The following is a 21,140-nucleotide window of genomic DNA, read 5'->3' as shown; positions in this document are numbered from 1 at the left end:
GGTCACACTTCTCAACAAAATACCTGATTTCAAACCCGACCCGTTGAAAACCAACATGGGTTCGAATAACCCGATACCCGTTCAAAATCTGAAAAGTCTGGTTCGGGCTGGGTCGGGTACCCATTTGGACATCCCTACTTATACATGGTTAGGCTGCCATCAGAGTAGTAATGCTTGAAAGAACTTATCAAGACTGATTATAATTTCCCTGCTGGGAACGAGGCTGAATTTTGAGAACAATTTATATCCAAATAAAGAGAGAAACATTGAGGATACAATGTCAATACAATTGTTGCACATATATTCCAATGGAAATTAAGCTCTTCGATATCAATTTCCTAGTATGTGTTAACAGAATATCACCACTAATAAATGAGTTTCGTGTTCACTGGTATTGGATTCTACCTAATCCATGTATGAAGCAGTAGCAAACAGCCAAAATGTTAATACAAAAAAGGAGCTAATTCTTCCACACAGCCAGGTTGTTGGTGTCTAATGTACTTCTTGCGCCTGATATTCTCAACTTCTTCCATGTTGACTACTCAGAAGTGATTGGGAATACTCCATCTACGCCTCCCTGTTCAATTTAAATATTTAGATGTAAAGTTGATTGTACATGAAATTCGTAATCCAGGTAGATATAATAATATGCTTATGAGGCCGGCTGCTGTGTGTACATGAAGCTGGGTGTTGTAGACAGCCTCTAACATCTTGCTAAACTAACTTGATGTAATGCAAGTGTTTCCTTTGTTCAACAATAATGTTCTGAAGTGCCTTGATGCAACTTATTAACATATGCTTTTCTGCACCTTCCACAATTCTCCTCTATGGTCATCTGTGATCTGTCACATAATAATATGCCTCGGTACCATAGCATTACCTCTCAAACCTATGCCTAAGGAGCTTTTTCAGTTTTTACTACATGATCATGACATTTACATGTTGGACAACTAGAATTAGTTCCGTTTATCACTTTATCCTGACAAGTGGAGCAGAATTTATCCATTACAATTCATTTTAGTCTTTTAGATGGTCAACTGAAAGAGAGATGATAGAGTGAAGCTTACCAGCAGAGCTCTTGGTCCAGAGGACTTGAGGATCGATTGTCGTGAGGTGTTCGTCATCAAGGCGCTTCCACGTTCTGATGGACTTCACTATTCCCCAACCCTTCGTCTGTCTTTTCCAGTGTTGCAAGGACCACTCTAGCCTTTCTATCCCACCCAGCCTGACCATAAGCATGGTACCCGAACCCCCCAGCATAGGAAAGATGTGTATCAGTTAACTTGCCATAGAAGTCATTAACGTGATCACGGCCAATGAAAACAGCCTCTGTATCCCCTGCTTCTAACATGGTTGTAAAGAAGCCCGAGTTGATGGAAGGCGAACTAATGCCCTCCTATTTCACACCAGTGAAGTTTGTTGAATCAAAGCTAGCAAATTCTGGCAGTGGGATGTGGAAGTAAACAAGCCCTGGTGCAGATCCTGTTTGAGCTTCTGGTTTCGTCATGTACGATTTTTGCAGAAAACATAAAAATAAAATGATTCAGTCCATATTCCTAAAACCATTTTTTAGATCTTGGTTACTGTGCTGGCGCGTATGGAAAAACCTAGGCAAGTTGACAACAACTCCCACTGACTTCACCAAGCTAGGCGGCGCCTGCTACGATGAAGTAGACAGCTTACGGGTTTTACCGGTCGTTTTCGGTACTTCCGAAGATGACTACATGGAAAGAGTAAAGAGATGAGCATAATGATATGATGAGGCGAAGGAGGAGGAGGAGGTTGCAGTTATTATCTCTCATTTGGGCCATTAATGACTCAAGCAACCATTGAACTTGAAGATGTGGATCGCACAAACGCTTGTGGATCCGTGAAGGGGCGAGAGTACACGTTTAGAGATAGTGGTGATTTCAGTAAACAAAAGATAATGAGGGATTACTTCACAACACCGTGTAGGTGGCCTCCTCATAAGTTTAGACAAAGGTACATGATGACAAGAGAACTTTTTATATATCTGTTGAAAACTGTTGCATCATTCGACGATTACTTTAAAGACAAGGTGGATGGATTGGGTCGGCAAGCAATTTCTGGGTTATAGAAGGGACTAGCTGCAGTGTACAATTAGCAACTGGTTGTTCTTCTGATTCAACGGATGAGTATTTACAGATTGGAGATTTCACAGCAAATGTATCTATGAAGCGTTGGTGCAAGGCAATAATCACGGCGTTTGAGGAAGAGTACTTGAGGCGATTAACCGAGGCGCATTAATCGCTAGGATATTAGCTGAAAAATGTGGCAAGGGGTTTTCCAAGAATGCTTGGATCAATCGACTGTATGCTTTGGGTGTGGAAGAATTGTCCAAGTGGATGGAAATTTGGAACACATGTAGGGTACAAGAAGGAACCAACTTTGGTACTTGAAGCCGTTCGCGGACAAACACCGTTGGATCTGGCATTGCTTCTTCAGATTACCAGGTTCGCATAATGACATTAATGTGCTTCATCGTTCTCATGTTTTTGAATCATTAGAGCCAGGTGAGACTCCTGTTGTTTCATTTAATATGAATGGTAATGACTACGATATGGGATATTATCTTGCTGATGGTATTTACCCAAAATGGGGCACATTTGTTCAAGCCATTCGTTATCCAAGAAATAAGCATGAAAAGATCTTTACTCAACATCAAGAAGCTGCAAGAAAGGATGTTGAGAGGACGTTTGGAGTTTTGCAGGCACAATGGCATATTGTTAAGGTTTCTGCGCGTTGTCATAGTGTTGTTATTCTTGGAGACATAATGAAGGCATGCATTATAATGCACAATATGATTGTTAAGAATGAACGTGAAAGTGGAGTTTGGAATTGGAAAGGTCAGAGGAAATAAACAATACCTGATCTCTTTCAGGAAGAGGATGGTTTTTATTTTGTCTATCAGATGATTGAAGCAAGAAATAAGATCAGAAATGAAGTTACACATACTAATCTTCAAAAGGATTTAGTTGAGCATGTTTTTAATTGGACTGGCATTGCAAAAACAGCAGATCCGGTACCAATTTATGATCCAAGGAGGGAGAAGGAGGCGAAAATTAAAATGGAAATGAAAGTGTATTTCCTATGTATTTCCTAACGTGAACTATGAAGTTCTAAAGTATTTCCTATGTATTTCCTAACATGAACTATTAAGTTCCAACGTATTTTCTATGTATTTCCTAATGTATTTTATATGTAATTACAATAAGTTCTTATGTGTTTAATGAGTTGTATTTTTATCTCACTGTTTTTAATTGTATTTCTATAAAAATAATTATATTGGAAAGAACATACATAGTGCATTAATTAAAATCAACAGTGATATAAAAATACATAATTCATTAATTAAAAATACAATGAAATAAAAATACATAGTGCATTAATTAAAAAGACAGTGAAATTAAAATAGATAGTGCATTAATTAAAATACATAGTGCTCTAATTAAAATAAAATACTAGATATTACATACGCTTAGTTAGAGCTAGAACCACCTCTAGCCCTTGCCCATTCAGCACGTATTTCAGCTTGTTGTTGCTCGATTAAAAAAGCGGTATCGGGATGGATGACACTTGTATCGGTCGCTTAAAATCTTAGCTTCATATTGCATCTTTAGAAGCCGATTTTTTTCCAACTAAACTTGATTTTTTTTTATTTGAATCCGGTTTTTTTCTTCTCTTGCCATCACAGTTTTTTGACCATATGCAAGTTCTTTTTCCCTAAGTTCTAAACATTTTTGTGTTTTGTATCCTGTGAAAATGTATCCTCTAAACGTGTAAAGTAACCCTCAAACATACCAACTGATTTTTCTTGGTTCCTCTTGGACTTGGCTTTCTTCGATCCAAGAGGACGCTCCATTTCTTGAGGACGCTCTATTTCTTGAGAACCCTCCAATTCAACTCCACTAACACTTGGTGAATTAGAAGTTGAATCTTCACCATCATTTTTGCGACCTTTTCCCTTTGTGGGGCGACTTGACCTTGCCTCAAAAACGTTACTCCACTTTGGATTATCCTTGAGTATAACGTAACAATGATCAAGTGAAAAAGCCGTTTTTTCTTGTAGTTGGTACGTCATTCTTGCCTCGGACAACTAAAAAATAAAATATAAATAATTAGACTAAAATAATCACTAAAATAAGACTAAAATAATTAAATTAAAATAATAATTAGACTAAAACTAAAATGGAAATAATAAATATACTAAGATAATTAGACTAAGACGGAAATAATTAGACTAAGACTAAGATAATCAATAAATTTCAAATTGACAACGTTGTAATTATCCCGCTTTGTATTGTTGTACCACTTGCATGTCGAGCCTCCACCGCATTCACAATTGCCACGAACTTGTTCATTATTTTTGAAATATATTTCCATCTACCACTAATTGAATTAGAAGACCTATCCGACCCACGTGCTTGATTGAACTCGTTTGTTACACAATTCCAAAATCCTTTTGTATTTTGGAAAACACCAACAATAGAGTCTTCACTAATTTTTATCCAAGCAAAACATAGAGTTTGATCTTCGGACATGCTAAAGTGAGTTTTTGCTTTTGTTTTTGCTTGAGTGCTACCACTTGCTTGAGATTCTTGAGTTGATGCCATTTGATATTTTGTTTTTTAGAATAACTGATTTTAAAGAAGAAGAAATATGATATATGATTGTTGGAAGTGTGAGTTAAAATGAAAGAAATGTTGTATATATACCAAAGTTTTTTATTTTGACCGTTTTTTACCGTTATGACTTTTTGACCGTTGGTGAACTAGCCGTTAGGACTCCGGACGGGAAGTTTGATTCCGTCTGAAAAAAAAGAAATATAGCAAGACGGGATGTTGGATTCCGTCTGGTGAGTTTTGTAATCCAGACGGAATCCAACATCCCATCCGAAGTTAACAAGTCAGCCACTATCTCGGTGATGAGTTTCACCTTGAAATCAACTGGACAAAATATTCACCAGATAATCACCTCTGCATTGCAGAGCAGTTTTTGGCCAAAGCTGGTGACTATAGTCACAAACCCCTTGAAACCCCCTGCATTGCAAATGCTCTACTAGACATCAAATTGGGAATCGAGGCTAAATTTTGAGAACAATTTATCCAAATAAAGAGAGAAACATTGAGGATACAATGTCAATATAATTGTTGCACATATATTCCAATGGAAATTAAGCTCTTTTGATATCAATTTCCTAGTATGTGTAACAGAATATCAACACTAATAAATGAGTTTCATGTTCACTGGTATAGGATTCTACCTAATCCATGTATGAAGCAGTAGCAAACAGCCAAAATGCTAATACAAAAAAGGAGCTAATTCTTCCACACAGCCAGGTTGTTGGTGTCTAATGTACTTCTTGCGCCTGATATTCTCAACTTCTTCCATGTTGACTACTCAGAAGTGACTGGGAATACTCCGTCTACGCCTCCCTGTTCAATGTAAAATATTCAGATGTAAGGTTGATTGTACATGAAATTCATAATCCAGGTAGATATAATAATATGCTTATGAGGCCAGCTGCTGTGTGTACATGAAGCTGGGTGTTGTAGGCAGCCTCTAGCATCTTGCTAAACTGACTTGACGTAATGCAAGTTTTTCCTTTGTTCAACAATAATGTTCTGAAGTGCCCTGATGCAACTTATTAACATGCTTTTCTGCACCTTCCACAATTCTCCTCTATGGTCATCTGTCATATAATAATATGCCTCGGTACCATAACATTACCTCTCAAACCTATGCCTAAAGAGCTTTTTCAGTTTTTACTACATGATCATGACATTTACATGTTGGACAACTAGAATTAGTTCTGTTTATCACTTTATCCTGACAAGTGGAGTATAATTTAGCCATTACAATTCATTTTACATTTTAGTCTTTTAGATGGTCAACTGAAAGAGAAATGATAGAAAGAAGCTTACCAGCAGAGCTCTTGGTCCAGAGGACTTGAGGATCGATTGTCGTGAGGTGTTCGTCATCAAGGCGCTTCCACGTTCTGATGGACTTCACTGTTCCCCAACCCTTCGTCTCTGTCTTTTCCAGTGTCGCAAGGACCACTCTAGCCCTTCTATCCCACCCAGCCTGACCATAAGCATGGTACCCGAACCCCCCAGCATAGCAAAGATGTATACCAGTTAACTTGCCACAGAAGTCATTAACGTGATCATGACCAATGAAAACAGCCTTTGTATCTCCTGCTTCTAACATGGTTGTAAAGAAGCCCGAGTTGATGGAAGGCGAACTAATGCCCTCCTGTTTCACACCAGTGAAGTTTGTTGAGTCAAAGCTAGCAAATTCTGGCAGTGGGATGTGGAAGTAAACAAGCCCTGGTGCAGATCCTGTTTGAGCTTCTGGTTTTAGCCATCGTATGCGATTTCTGCAGAAAACATAAAAATAAAATGATTCAGTCCAGCTTCCTAAAACCATTTTTTATATCTGGGTTACTGTGCTGGCGCGTATGGAAAAACCTAGGCAAGTTGACAACAACTCCCACTGACTTCACCAAGCTAGGCGGCGCCTGCTTACTGCAGTAGACAGCTTTGCTTTAAGAGTGAACAGTGAACTTGATTTAAACCTTTGGCCACGAATCAACAGGGAAATTGCTTTAAACAATTAAACTTTTGCCAAGGTTCCCATTGAACACGATATACTGAAGAGAAAGTCCACTACTAATGCCGTTCCAATTATTTGTATGCATGTCTCCCCTGATTAATTTGTGTCATTTTCAGTTGCTTGACCTGAAAGTTAAGTTGACCGGGGGTGGGGGTTAATACTAGTTAACCCAATTAATTTTCCTCTACTTACAACTTTATTTCCCTAAACCCCTATATATCCCCCATTTCTCCGCTGGTAATTGATCCCAATACCATCCACCTAATTCCCAAGAATGACCAGTAGCCACTGGCACATTCACCAAAATATAAAAGTTGATTGTAATGATGTGTACTACTATGTCAGAGTTTCTTCAGTTATAAATTTTGATCAAAAAAATTGTCTAGACCTTTTATAATAAGCATGAGAATCATTACACATTTCATACGAAATATGAAAAGACAAGAAATATAGAAGAGAACATTCCCCAGGGTGCACCAAAGCCCGATATACATTATGAAAGTGGGTGGTTTGAAGGAAAAAGTCTTTCAACAAATGCAGTGTAACATATTAATGCTTTGAGAAAGGTAGATTGCTCAAAGATTGTTAGAATGTAGGGGAAGCTGCCTAGAGAAGCCAGCATATTATTTCTCTTAGGTCTAGAAGCTTGTCATCAAGAAATATATGAGGTGAACTAAAGGAACCATTTGCTCTCTGCACATGATATTCATGCCAACTTAGGATAAACAAAACCTTCACGTTTAGTGATAAACACGAGAGCATGTCACCGACCGTATACATTAATAATGATCCTTAACAATATACCGCATACTAAATCGTCAAATTAACCAAATTCCAAAATCAGGCAAAGAAACGGTACCTTGAGCTTGAGAGAAGTTTGCTGAAACCAGAATTGCTGAGAAGGTTTAATCCAACCATAACCCGGTATTGAAGGAACTGTTGAATAATCACCACTATCCAAAAAGTACAAATTCAGAACTGACTTGTTCTCGAACCTTGAACCCTCAACGCCACCAACTTCCAAATTGTAGTTCCCAAAACCATCAATAACCTGCGCCTCTAAAGGGTTAAGTCTTGCTAACGTACCGTTCATGGTAACAATATGTTTCATCACCCCTTCTCTTGACAATGTTGATTCTTGATCATGGTTCCCTAGTACAGCTACCCATGGTAAACCCGACTCAATAGCAGGGGCAAATGCAGAGTCTAATGATTTCTCTGCGTCCGTTGCATCAAACCCAAATATGTTATCCCCTAAAATAAAAAAACTGGCCCAAGTCAACATAAAAATTAAAACTTGCATCAACTGATGAGATTAATCTATGTCTGAATTCCCCAAATTAAGTTACCTGGACTACATCTTATGAAAAATAAGTAGTAAATTAAATGATGAACACTGGTAATTAACGTACCAGTGAAGACAATGAGGTCTGGGCTTTCAGCAAGGATCATGCGACGAACAAAGGCAGTAGTGTTGAGGTCAGAGCAAGTGGGGAACTGATCAGGTAGCACGTCTTCACATTGAGTTGTTTTGCCGTTGCCATAGTGCATATCTGCCACCTGTAGAATCTTAAAGTCTCCATTTTTACTAAAATGAAGTGATGGTGCAGCAGCTGCCTTTGGTTTAGCAGTGGCAGCAAAGCTAACTAGATTTCCAAAGAGTAAAAAGGAGAGCAAAAATTCCATCATCTTCTTTTCTTTCTCCCAAGTTTCTAAACACTTGCTTCAATAGAGAGTTATCTAATTCGTTCAACTTTTACTAAGGTGGACTAGTGTGTGTTCAGTGAGTTGTCCAAGACTTCCTGCCATGCTGACACGTGTGTGTTTTTGGCTATTTAGTAGAGAAAAGACAGAAAGTAGATAGATTATTTAATGATGAAATTTGAATTTGGGGCAACCAATAATATCGTGATGCGGACCATAGAATCGATAGCCATTAAAGCCAAAGGTTAATGACAAATGTTCCTGATATCCCAAAGTTGGTTTTAGTTGAAACATTTCGCACGTGCAACTAGAATTGTCATAGGTCAATCTTTTCCGAGCCATATATGGTATATATAGGTCAATCTTTTCCGAGCCATATATTAGTATACTGTATCGTAGTGGGGAGTGAGCGGAGCTGCGGGAAGAGAGAATATTGGGATAAGGAAAAAAAGTATTGGAGGCGAAGAAAAAATGAGAGAAAAAATTGAGACCATGCACAAAACCAACCCTTAAGCAAGATCGTTAAGCTCTGCTTTCACTAGACTAGCGTCAGACTATTCAAGATTAGTGTATTGGATAACAAAATCTTAACAATGTTTTGATCGTATTAAGTTAAACACAATACAATAATCATTCTCAACTTTAATGGTACTAACTATTATTAAACTTGAACTTTTACATACACGAAACAGAATTACTTCTTCACCATCACCAGAAACATGGCCCTTTTTCGCCCTTTTGGAATGATAGATGAAATGTTAAGTTCCATAGAAGTATGCTTCATCACTCTGCAAAGGAAGATTTAGTACTATTAGGTAGATTCCTAATATTTTTTTAGAACTTTAAAAGATGGTTACATAATTTTCCAAATTTTCTTACTAGAAATGATGATAAATGCAAAATACCGAGACGTAATTAATTGTTAAATGCACATCTAATTTGAAATCTACCATATCCATTTCTCTTCTCCTATGTGGTCTTTCACAAGCTTTTTGTCACAGAACTATCTAGTCCCATTTATAATTAGAGAGAATGGTGTATTGGTGTGTGGGTCAGACACTACTCGGACCTGATATACTCTATGTATATTTTAGTGATTTCAGATAGTTGATTGGAGAAATGACATAGAGACGTCTACCAAGTACCAACTGAGCTTTTTGAGCCAGAGGAGTTGAGGATCAATTGTAGTGAGGTTTTGATCATCAAGGCGCTTCCACGTTCTGATTGACTTCACTGCTCCCCAACCTTTCTTATCTGTCTGTTCCAGTGTCGCGACGACTACTCTAGCCCTTCTATCCCACCCAGCCTTTCCATAAGCATGGTACCCAAACCCCCCAGCATAACAAAGTTGTATACCATTTAACTCCCCACAGAAGTCGTTTAGATGATCATGGCCAGTGAAAACGGCCTTAACATCCCCTGCTTCTAACAATGTTGCAAAGAAGCCTGAGTTGATGGAAGCGGAACTAATGCCGGCTTCAAGTTTCACACCTGTGAAGTTTGTTGAATGAAGGCTAGCATATTCTGGCAGTGGGATGTGGAAGTAAACGAGCCCTGGTGCAGATCCTGTTTGAGCTTTTTGTTTTTCCATGTAGGCTTTCTGCAGAAAACATAATAATCAGAAATCCATTTTTGCAATACTAAAGCATTGCCATTTGCCAAACTCCAAAAGCAGGAACGTGAAGTAGTACCTTGAGTTTAAGAGAAGTTTTCTGAAACCAGAATTGCTGAGAAGGTTTAATCCAATCATAACCTGGTATCGAAGGAACCCATGGAATAGTCACCACTATCCAAAAATACAAATTCAGAACTGACATGTTCTCAATCCTCGAACCCTTCACTCCACCAACTTCCAAATTATAGTTACCAAAACCATCAATAACGTGTGCCTCTAAAGGATTAACTTGAGATAAAGTGTGGTTCATGGTCACAATATGTTTCATCAAACCTTCTCTAGACAGTGTTGATTCTTGATCATGGTTCCCTAGTACAGCTGCCCATGGTACACTAGTCTCAACCGCAGGGGCAAATGCAAAATTTAGAGATTTCTTTGCGTCCGAGGTGTCCAACCCAAATATGTTATCCCCTACAAATTAAAACTTAACTTGCTAATTAAAGTCAACTCAGGAAAAGAAAATAGAAAAAAGACATAGTTGTAGGTTTGTAGCAACATTTTGCGTGTAGCCTGAATATTGCCTCACTATGGAGTCACTCGTTTTGTGTTTAAATTTGTGTTGTAGCCTCATGTTGTGAGCATGATGTGTAACCATTAATGTTGTAGAAATCAACTATCCACTAATTTTGTGTGTGTACCCTCATTTTTGCATGCTCCTCACATCAGTAGCTTATTAGGATCCAATTATTTAACTTAAGCTGTCATGGACGCCGGGCATGGCCACGCCTAGCTATGCACACAAGGCATGCACTAGGACGGTTATTGTACGCAAGGTATGGACCTGGCACGCCAGGCATTTATAGCAAAAAGAAAGGATTATTTCCTCAATGAAAACTCGATTAATAAATGTAAAATATGGTTTGATAACTTACCAGTGAAGACAATGAGGTCTGGGTTTTCCGCAAGAATCAAGCGATTAATGAAGGCTGTGGTGTTGAAATCCGAGCAAGTAGGAAATTGATCAGGTAGTACGTCTTCACATGGAGTTGTCTTGCCGTTGGCATAGTGCATATCTGCCACCTGTAAGATCTTAAACTCTCCATTTTTACCAAAATTAAGTGGTGGGGGCGCTGCTGACTTTGATGTTGCACTGGCAGCAGAGATAACTAGAACTGCAAGGAGCAAAAGGAGGAAAGAGAAGTGAAGTGAAAGTTTTGTTATTGAGTCCATCTCTCAAATGGAAGGTGAAGTTATCTAATCTTGAACTTCTGTTAAGGTGAACTAGTATGTGTTCGGTGATTTATGTAACACAGTGTGTAGTTCCCATGTATATGGGGCGTTTACTTGGCAATTCAATCATGAATGAGGTCAAGATGGGTTGAATTTTGGACCAAGAAAATTCCGCAGGCAATATTGAATGAATGGAAGATTTTATAGTTATAAATCTTCAATGCGAAGATAAGCTGTGTTTCAAAAAATATACCAAATATATCCCAAAGAGTGGTTTGGATCTTTTGTGCACGAGACATTAGTCCCCATACATACTGGCTTTTAGTTCGAAATCGTGAGTTTGTTGACTTTAAGGAGTGTCTCATACCAAAACTATAATAAGGATAATATGTGGTCTGCAGACTTACTTCAATTCTCCCTTGCTAACATTTTTCCTTGTATGTGTTGGATCCTATTATACTTTTAACAAATGCATGTCTTGAGTGCCAATGTGCCATAGCTAGAAATTCCATTTTGTTGGCAAGTTTGATTTATATTTTTGAATTTTTTTCTTTTTTACTTGGGGAGGGGGGATTCCTAGGTACAATACACTGAATAGACCGGTTAGACACAGAGATGAGACATACAATATAATTGTGCCCAAACGAGTAAAGTACCAAAATAAACCAACAAAATCCAACCATTGAAACTGTTATTTCAAGTTCATATTAGGCAAACACAGCAACTAACTGCAACGGCTATACCAATTATGGTGCCTTGAAAGGGTCACTTATTTATCAGCCACAAACCAATATCTTTCCTCACCTCAGAACATAAAAATCTTTCCCTGTCCTCCCAACATCTCCTTAATAATAGTCCCCTTCCAGCTCTCGCCTCTCTGTCCATTGGCATCCTCAAAAGTACTATTTAAGTTCCTAGCTAAGTAATTTTCCAAAGCCGCTTCCCTAGTCTTTAATCCTCGCCCGGATCCAATGGGGTGCATCGGATCCAAACCACTACAATCAGATTGCCCTCCTGCGACGCTACCTGCAGGAGAGAATCTGACTAGAGAGGCACCAACAGTTACGAACGTCGAAGGCGAGGCAGCTGCCCAAGTAAGCCCAGAACCGGACCACCTATTTTGCTAAGTCAATCACAATATATGTTGCATTCATCCTCATATTCTGGATTGGGCATTAAAGTATCACACACCATTTCACTAATGTATTCAGCATTTCTATGCATATTGCACATAGTTGGAAAAACAAAACAGTCTTCTTTTATTAGATCATACATATTGTGATATTTATTGACGACCTTCTATGTCTATGATATCCAAGATACTGCTGAGGATATATCTAGCTTATCCAGATATAATAGAAGGTTCGTCAATAATATTGACTTGAATTCTGTTCCAAAATAAAATTTTGGAATGCATGAGTCTCTATCGTTGGTCGATAAGGCCGTCAGGGAGCATGTGTTACTATTGCATTTACTCTTTTATAGGTAGATTTTGTAATTTTGTCTTCAATACTAATGTATCAATTGAATGTTAATCAATTGATATCTTTAATTTTTGTAGGAGAACAAGAATGAGGGAGGTGAAGGCCAACAAAAGGTGGAAGAGCCATTGGTAGATCTTTCTGAGCCATCTCCTATCACTAAAACAGATGGAGATGTTCCTAACGAATCCAACAACCCTGTAGCGGATCTTATTTCAATTGTGGACGCTACCAAAAACTCAGAAGGGGGGCAAACCGAAACTACCAAGCAAAATGAAGATAGTGTCGTAGCTGGAAATGAAACCAAGGAGGATGCACCAACAAAGGAAGATCATGAAACACAAAAAACAGCTGATGAAACCAAAGTAGTGAAGGCTGGGAGCTTAGAAGAGAAGGACAAACCATCTGTAACTTATACATGATTATAAACGTTTCTACGTGTCTAATAATATGGTTAATGAAATGTACAACAAACTTTCAAATTTAATTATTTCATTATTTTTACAATGCGTGTAAGAAGAAGTAAGAACCCCTTGTGCTGAAATGTTCAATTTTCATGCAATTATATATTAATTAAACATGATCAACTACGATGACACTTCTTTCCAATTCATTGTCGATTGATAAAAGTTCACAAAAGAAACTGCAATACGTGCAAAACATGGTGCAAGAATTGGAGCATGTTGCTCGATAAAAGTGGATATCCACTCTCAATGTACATCAAGAGCCACGTCCTTAGTGAAATTTGTGAGTCTGCGACCAACATGCTTGCCTTTAGTTTTCTCCATGCCAGAATAAGCAAAGCTACCAATTATAGTATGATGATACAATACATTTGGTTTGTGTGTGTGATTTTGACGTCACATGTTGATTGGTCAAGTTTGGTTTACTTAAAACTAGTAAATGGGCACGCGCGTTGCGCCTGCCTGCAATGGCTAGAATGGTCTGAAAGATGTAGATGTGGTAGCTAGCCGGTTTTTAGAAGGGGAAAAAGATAAGTACATAGTTTTGCAATAAGTAAATCATGCAAAGACTTAATTGTACATAGTATTCATTGCAAGCTACCACCATGAATGGGCAACCAATAAGCACTTTTTGCTAACATGCTAATGTATCCCACAATTGATTCTCGAAAAAAATTCTTGAAAAAAGCTAAGGTATCCCACAACTGTAAAATCAATTAGATATATACCAATGCATAGACATTGCAAAACATAGATTTGAATTCCCATAGTGTATATGAACTACAACAATTATATATGGAAGGAAACTTGAAATAAAATATAATGTTATCATTTCCAAAAAAACATTTCTGAAACATATTTGAACGCATACAAAAATAAGCATGAGTCGCAGACTCGCACACAATGAAGATGTGCAGGCTATTCTGATCATGAGAAGTTGATATATATTGTTCATGTGCATTAGCCAGCTAAATGTTTGGTGACATGTGCAGTCTTCATATCTAATACCTCCCTTCTTAGGTCTTCAGATGCCCTCTTCTGCTAGGTTTCAGGCACCGTATCGTTTGATGGTTCCATAACATTTTACCTTTGAAACCAAGAGATCTAAAGCATAAACCTGTTAGTTGCCAGTGGAGAATGGCTAGCCTTGCAGATAGTAGCATACTCTCTGATTAGTCATTGCAAGGGAGAAGACAATTGAAACATTGAAATTTGAAGTGTAGTTTTAAAAACTTACCATCATATCGTTTTTTTGGGGAACCTACGTAAATTCAGTGTTTTAGGGATGCACGTTCTTAAAGTTGCATGTGATTTATTATATCTACGTAGGACAGGGAATCGGGTCGGGTAGACCCGAATCCGATCCGACCCGACCCGATTACCGAATATATCGGATTTGGGTGCAATTTCATATCGTTTATTTATTCGGTTCGGGTTTGGGTTTGGATTCGGATATAATTTTTGCGCTTTTTTTTAATTTTTAGTGTTATCCGATCGGGTCGGTCGGGTTTGAGTCGGGTTCGGATATTAAATTTCGATTTTAATCGGGTTTGGGTTCGGATATTGTGAAACTATTCGGATTCGGATATAGCCATATCCAACCCGAACTCGGATCGGTCAGGTTTGAATCGGATTCGGATATTAAATTTTGGTTTTAATCGGGTTTGGATATTGTGAAACTATTCGGATTCGGATATAGCCATATCTGACCCGAATTTGACCCGATCCCTGCACTATATCTACGTACCTAAGTCAAAGTATCAACGGATTGTTTACCAGGAAAAAAAAACAAAGATATGAGGTAAAAAGATTTGTTGGGCCGCATTTATCATCTGTATGGTATTTTCTTACAATGGAAAAAAAGAAAGAAAGAAGAAATATTAATGTGCGATGTTAGATAAATGGTCAAAGTATAGTGTCTTGTATATGAGTTAACTGTAAGCAATGCAATACGTTAGTGCATGTTCTTTAATTTCTACATCATTATTCGTACAAAATTAGATATCATATTTAGCATGGAAAACTCGTAAACCATATGAGTCGAGCACTAAACATAAAAAAGAACTCAAGATGCACATTAAAGTCCGGCCAGTTGCAAACATTGAAAAAGATTTTTTGATATTGCCCATCATAGACACAATGTCATAGATTGTCATAAAGATACATACAAAGATGCATTATAATACATGAACATTCAAAATTTGTACATATGATGAGTTGTTTATCGATACATACATGTTTAATACTTGGTTCTGCAGGTGAAGAATATCAAGTATTGTTATGCGTTTTAGTAAATAGAATATAAGAAAGTGAGAATGTAGTTGTCCATCATCATAGATTGAGTTCAAAACTTCCAAAGCGTAATACAATTCCTTCTTGTTTAAATAAGAAAGATCAAGTAATTATTTTAGATCCATATACATCGATTGAAGGAAAATATAACTAAAAGTTTCTACAATAGTGCATCGAATGACTGCAACACATACAAAAGTTCGATTAGAAAGCAAACTTTTTTGTGGGAATTGTTAAACTTAACCAAAATGAGACATACAACAATCTGAGTCTAGTTAGGAGGATGGCCTTCGTAGTTCAATTTTGGGTAACTGGATAAAGAAAACAAAATTAATACATAATGAGCTCCAACTGTAACAGCTATGGTACCTAATAAAACTTTTTTGTGGGAATTGTTAAACTTAACCAAAATGAGACATACAACAATCTGAGTCTAGTTAGGAGGATGGCCTTCGTAGTTCAATTTTGAGTAACTGGATAAAGAAAACAAAATTAATACATAATGAGCTCCAACTGTAACAGCTATGGTACCTAATAAAACCAACCAACAGTTGTATAGTTCCGGTAATTAACACACCAAGTCAACTACAGTAGCTTGCAGTACAAACTTAACATAATCAGCATATCATTTGCAAGCTACATACCAAGCTAAATGGTCTTAGTTCACAGGCAAGTTAATTTCAAATTGTAAAATACTTCATAGAAGTCAGAACCAATTAATGCTAAATAGTAACTAAGTTTTGCCCTAACACACACCAAATTATACCATAAGTGTTGTCAAGTCTTGCTTGGTTTGCTGCTATAAAATTAAAACAGAAGATTAATTAATTTTATAGCCAATCAGAAAGCCGTAAAGACAGAGTAACATAGTTGTGAGAGTAACATAGTTGTGATTCAGAAGGACATTAATCAAAGGCTCATGGGCGTAGGATACTAAATGGATTTCATCTCTTAAGTCTTACAATCATATGTGTCTTAGGGAGCTTTTACTGTAACCGATATACTACTTTCTAATACAACAAATTGATCTTCTTATAATTTACTTACATCTCAAAAAAAAGGTCTCACTAATCAATTAACTATTAAAGGCCCTCTATCCAACTGCTTTCTACATTGTGATTGATACTATCCATAAATAAATAGTGATTTGTATTGAGACATTAAAGTGTTATATATTTGAGTAAGACTTCATAAAGAATAAATAATTATAGATAGAATCTTCTAACCTGTATCATATCTTGATGGGCATTTCTGGTTTCGAAGCCTCTGCTCTTGCTAAGTGATTGTTGTCACTGGAACTAAAGAGGAATAGAAGCAATTAAAATATTTACTTGACCCCATTTATTACTAATATATAAGGTTCATATAATCTAAACATACAGTTAAGAATATAGAAAAAAGTTAAAGAACTTCTACTTTGATAAGTCAGATATGAATGACGCCATTTTTTTGTCAAGTAAAACACTAATACCAATAAAAATAAGAGGGGAACTCACTAAAAGAGTAAGGTCAACAAACTCGGGCAAATCAATTACAGAGTAAGAGGAGATTCTGAGGTAGCATAGTGCGTGAGAGCTCGATATTAAACCAGTAAATTCTTCAAAAAAATGTAGTTAGAGAATTTGACAAAAAGGACCAAGAAGAAGAAAACAAATCTATGTACAAAAGATAAGGACTTCATACCATAACCAATAAAATAATTGGAACCTCAAAAGAAGATCAACTAAACACTTATGCAAACCAACACTTGTAGCAAACAACACCTTGTTGCACAACGAATTGTATGTTATCCACCTTAGTGAGAGAAATTTCCCTCCAAATAACATTGAAGGAAAATAGGGTCCACATGCCAGTTCCTAGCTCTGTGATTAATGAACCTCCGAGCAGATTCTACAACCACCCAACCACCGATCTGCCCTCTGAAAAGGAGGCACACCAGTTTTTGATGCACCTGGCTTTCACATGGCGCATGTGGGACTGGAATGGGCACACTCAAGGCATTTTCTACATGCCTTGCATCTGGCAGGTTCGACCACCTGGTTTCTCTCCTTATTTCTTGAGTGATTCCTAATTAGCAGTTTCTTCTTGAATTGGAACATTTGAAGGGGTTTCTGCAAATAATTTGCGGAAGTGATCAAGGCAGTTTGAGTGTTGTGTCACACATGAATGGAGTGTAGCGTGCCCTTCCCCATAACATAAAATGAAACCAAGTTATGCAGATGCTTCATGCACACAAAGTACAATGAATACATGAAAAACCAAATACATGAGAATCTTTAGCGGTTCAACTACACAAAAAATGCATGGAAAACAGGGACAACATTATAGAAGAAAACCCACCCAATTGCTTCATTGTATTGACTTGATAGAGATGACTCATTGAGTTGAATTTAATCCAACTGGATCATTTGAGCACAACAAATTCTAGTGCAATTTCTTAATCATCTAATTCAGAGTCAGATTTAGCATGTCAAGCTTGGAGTGAGGCTAATGTACTCTGAAATAAAAACTAAAACATACCCATTAACCAACCATGAAGTAAAGAAACACCCATAGAGTGGCCAACACTTGAACTGAATAAACCTACCCATCTAGAACTGAAAATATTAGGTGTTTAACTTAAAATCCATAACAAAGCCAATTGAAAAAATTCTAGTCCACGCCTTTTTGACACACACATACTTGAATTATGCGCGAATTGAGGAAAATTTTATTTCACTATCTTGAGTTTTATGACCATTACTTGGTGAAGCTCAACAATAGGGCAAAAAAAAATCTTTTCTACTCTAGCCTTATTTCATTAGAAAAATAGTGAAAGGACTACTCGATCATATGGTGTTCAAGCTGGAAGTTGTATTAGAGCATCTTGACATACCCACATAACAATTTGTACAAAATCCAAAAATCTAAACAAATTAAGTAAACAGGCCCCAAATCTTAAAACCATTTACATAAACGTTCCACACCCATTTCATCACATATCTTGATAGCAAATTAAATAAAGCACCCAAGTTGTGATGTGTAACCTTGTTTCTTCTTCTTCTTCAAAGAAAACCAAGAAAGAGTCAAACAACAAAAAAAAACTCTACTTAGCTATAGTTCAGCTAGATGTAGAGCCAAAAAAAAAAACAATTGGCGATCAATACATGGGCAATGGAGAGATTACAGAGTTGGAAGAGTGGGGGAGATTTTGGGTTTAGCGAGAAGAGAAGAATAGTTGGATTTTTTAGGTTTAGTGAGAAGAGATGTTTCCTTCCTAGCTAACGATGGAAAGCAAACAATGAAAAGCAGAAGATAAAAACGGCATTTAAAGGCAGCAGAGGCTTCAGCAGTAAGAAAAAAGCGTGTTGCATTCGGTAGGATAAGAAGCTGGATGCACAGGATGAGAGGCTTAGAGGACTAAAAAGCATGGATGTTAAAACTTGGTAAGAGAGTGGATAGGTAGAAGGCTAGCTTGGTCGCCTCTATGTTACTGATGGATAAAGCGTGGCTCAACAACTTCGGGCATGCCTCTTTAAAGGTGTTTAGATTAATACCAATTACATTCTATTTCTGATTTTTCTAACCCCTAGTATCAATACATGTTCAAATCTAATTAGTTTAACCCCCCCTTTCGCATGGCTTAAGCTAAGCATTCCACGAATTTTTAGTTTCCTTCAAATGCCTCATTCCACATTTTTCGGACAAAATTTTACTACAATGCTACATGTTTTGATCTCATTGTACAACTAACTTTAGTTTGAACAAATTGCAAATGCTAATTAAATACAATTCTTTGTTCAACATTAAACAAACAGTGGTTTCTATAATGCAAGCCTGCAACAACTAAGATTAATTATAATTTTTTGAAAGAGAACGGCATATATGACATATATCGATAGTCTTAGTGTGCATTAATCCAAATCAATGGTGATTCACAAAGCTTTATTTTCGGTTCACTAACATTACTAATTGCCTAATTTTACTTTGAAATAACTCAGTAATAAAACATTAATTACTAAAGGAATTCAGCAGTAATTAAAAAACTCTAAAAGAGCGACCCTATAATGGCTTCTTATATCTAATTTAATGAAGCTGATACTATCTCTCTCAATACCCACTTTCACAATTAAGAAATGCACTATTCAACTAAATTGAAATATAAATCAAATAAGAAAAGAATTGGTCTCACCTCTAAACTAATTAGATGAAAAGTCGAATTTTGCTTTGACGCAAGAAAATAGTTGAAGAGCCACCCCAAAGAACCAATTATAAAGAAAAAAATCAAAAGATCAAAGGGCAGAGAAACGGTCTTCTAAATCTATATAAAACCTATAACTACCTGAGTGCCTAACAGAACCATCATGTTCACCCTATTTAAAGTAACATCATACAACCCCATATAAATCAGGAAATCAGACGAAGCAGTCCAAAACTCTAATTCAATTGCAAAATGAAAAAACAAAATCAGACCTAGCACTCCAAAACTTTAATGTAACTGCAAAATGAAAAAAAAAACTAACCATTTTGACCAATACACCGCTTCAAGTTTCGCGCTTTCACCGCTCCCACTCCTTTCCCTTTCTTCAAAACTGGAAGGAAGCAAGAGAAAAGATTTTCATTTTTTCCAATAGAGATTAGAAATGTACCTTTGAAATTTAAACGATAAGAACGAAATGAAAACCCGAATTTTTAAATTGGTTGCATTAAGTTTCGGTGGAAATAAGATAGAAAAAAGAAACCATTACTTAGCTATTGAAAAAAATTCGGCCTGTATTTATCGAGTTTTGGTGGGAAGAAAGTAGAATGAGAACATAAGGAATTTCGATTTTAATGTTAAGGAATTTTGATTTTAATGTTAATTTGGAAATGGGAGTGTGGGGTATTGGTCAGGAACGAAGATGACGAACGGTTTTCTTTTTTCTTAATTGGGACTTGTCTATTTTTTCTGAAAACGTTGAGTTTTATAGTCTTGGGAAATGATTTATATTACCGATTTACCCTTCAAACGTGAAATGTAGAAAATTTCGTGGGTGAAATTTTTGAGTAACTTTTGGGCCAAAAGATTATGTTAAAACCGAAAATACGGAACTAATAAACGGCGCCAAGGTTTCCCAGTATATATAAGATAACAAACAGTCTAACATATGCGATAACACTGATCTAAAGTGCTCAAAATATTGATATTGGTAATTTGGTACGAGTAGAAATAATAATCGAAAATTATAGGTGATCGTACTAACAAATTTTTAGACTAGTAATCATATATTCATAGGAATCGTGATTATATTGATTTGACAGTGGGAAATGCAGAAAGAGACTCAACTGAAGAGTAACAACCATATTACTCTATTACAAAATGGCTTTTGGTTTGTAGTAGTTTCAGAAAATTTTGAGACATGAAGTAGCAGAAAGAATGGTATCTTGCGCATTTTCCATCAGTTTCGCGGTAGCAACACGCAAACTACATAAGCATTATGGGACGTAACAACTAACAAATGGTTTTAAGCATTATTATGATTTTAAGTTACAACATAGACCACTATTATGGGTGAGATGTTAATGAAATTCACGTGTGTTGTATTAGTAATTTAGTATGGTTAGTTTAACTTTTGATTTCATGAACCATATTTTGCCAATAGAAAATAGTGAACTGATCTGGTTTCACGTGTGTTGTATTAGTATGCATGGTTAGTTTCACTTTTGATTTCACGAACCATATTTTGCCAATATAGAATA

General features: G+C 36.8%; 3 protein-coding genes and 2 long non-coding RNA genes across 8 annotated transcripts; 1 reads left to right on the top strand and 4 right to left on the bottom strand.

Annotated features, from left to right (window-relative positions):
• Positions 1–273: 273 nt before the first annotated feature.
• Positions 274–1,605, bottom strand: LOC147496122 (uncharacterized). Its single transcript, XR_015199591.1, has 2 exons — positions 1,068–1,605; positions 274–577 (listed from the first exon to the last, which is right to left on the bottom strand). It is a non-coding gene; the product is annotated as an uncharacterized LOC147496122 (long non-coding RNA).
• A 3,554-nt stretch (positions 1,606–5,159) lies between these two features.
• LOC147496121 (putative inactive purple acid phosphatase 29) lies at positions 5,160–8,396 on the bottom strand. The gene is made up of 4 exons (XM_086564894.1): positions 8,049–8,396; positions 7,491–7,890; positions 5,946–6,400; positions 5,160–5,456 (listed from the first exon to the last, which is right to left on the bottom strand). Exons 1-4 carry the CDS (start codon positions 8,323–8,325, stop codon positions 5,422–5,424), a joined length of 1,167 nt encoding a protein of 388 aa, XP_086421020.1. The 5' UTR covers positions 8,326–8,396; the 3' UTR covers positions 5,160–5,421.
• Positions 8,397–8,927: 531 nt separating this feature from the next.
• LOC147496120 (putative inactive purple acid phosphatase 29) lies at positions 8,928–11,410 on the bottom strand. 2 transcript variants are annotated; one of them, XM_086564893.1, is made up of 4 exons: positions 10,888–11,410; positions 10,032–10,426; positions 9,479–9,940; positions 8,928–9,128 (listed from the first exon to the last, which is right to left on the bottom strand). In XM_086564893.1, exons 1-4 carry the CDS (start codon positions 11,183–11,185, stop codon positions 9,099–9,101), a joined length of 1,185 nt encoding a protein of 394 aa, XP_086421019.1. In that variant the 5' UTR covers positions 11,186–11,410; the 3' UTR covers positions 8,928–9,098. The 2 variants fall into 2 exon arrangements, with proteins under 2 accessions (XP_086421019.1, XP_086421018.1); XM_086564892.1 differs by having other exon boundaries at positions 8,928–9,940; positions 10,888–11,399.
• Positions 11,411–11,987: 577 nt separating this feature from the next.
• On the top strand, positions 11,988–13,309 carry LOC147496119 (uncharacterized). The gene is made up of 2 exons (XM_086568540.1): positions 11,988–12,279; positions 12,747–13,309. Exons 1-2 carry the CDS (start codon positions 12,157–12,159, stop codon positions 13,086–13,088), a joined length of 465 nt encoding a protein of 154 aa, XP_086424666.1. The 5' UTR covers positions 11,988–12,156; the 3' UTR covers positions 13,089–13,309.
• A 2,313-nt stretch (positions 13,310–15,622) lies between these two features.
• Positions 15,623–20,343, bottom strand: LOC147496118 (uncharacterized). 3 transcript variants are annotated; one of them, XR_015199589.1, is made up of 4 exons: positions 19,925–20,343; positions 16,649–16,720; positions 15,844–15,895; positions 15,623–15,733 (listed from the first exon to the last, which is right to left on the bottom strand). It is a non-coding gene; the product is annotated as an uncharacterized LOC147496118 (long non-coding RNA). The 3 variants fall into 3 exon arrangements; XR_015199590.1 differs by lacking the exon at positions 15,844–15,895; XR_015199588.1 differs by lacking the exon at positions 15,623–15,733 and having other exon boundaries at positions 15,757–15,895.
• Positions 20,344–21,140: the final 797 nt, after the last annotated feature.

This window comes from Coptis chinensis, chromosome 6 (assembly GCF_015680905.1).
Source record: "Coptis chinensis isolate HL-2020 chromosome 6, ASM1568090v1, whole genome shotgun sequence".
Classification (NCBI taxonomy): domain Eukaryota; kingdom Viridiplantae; phylum Streptophyta; class Magnoliopsida; order Ranunculales; family Ranunculaceae; genus Coptis; species Coptis chinensis.
Note: the sequence above shows the minus strand (reverse complement) of the source record. Positions and strands in the feature narration are given on the sequence as shown.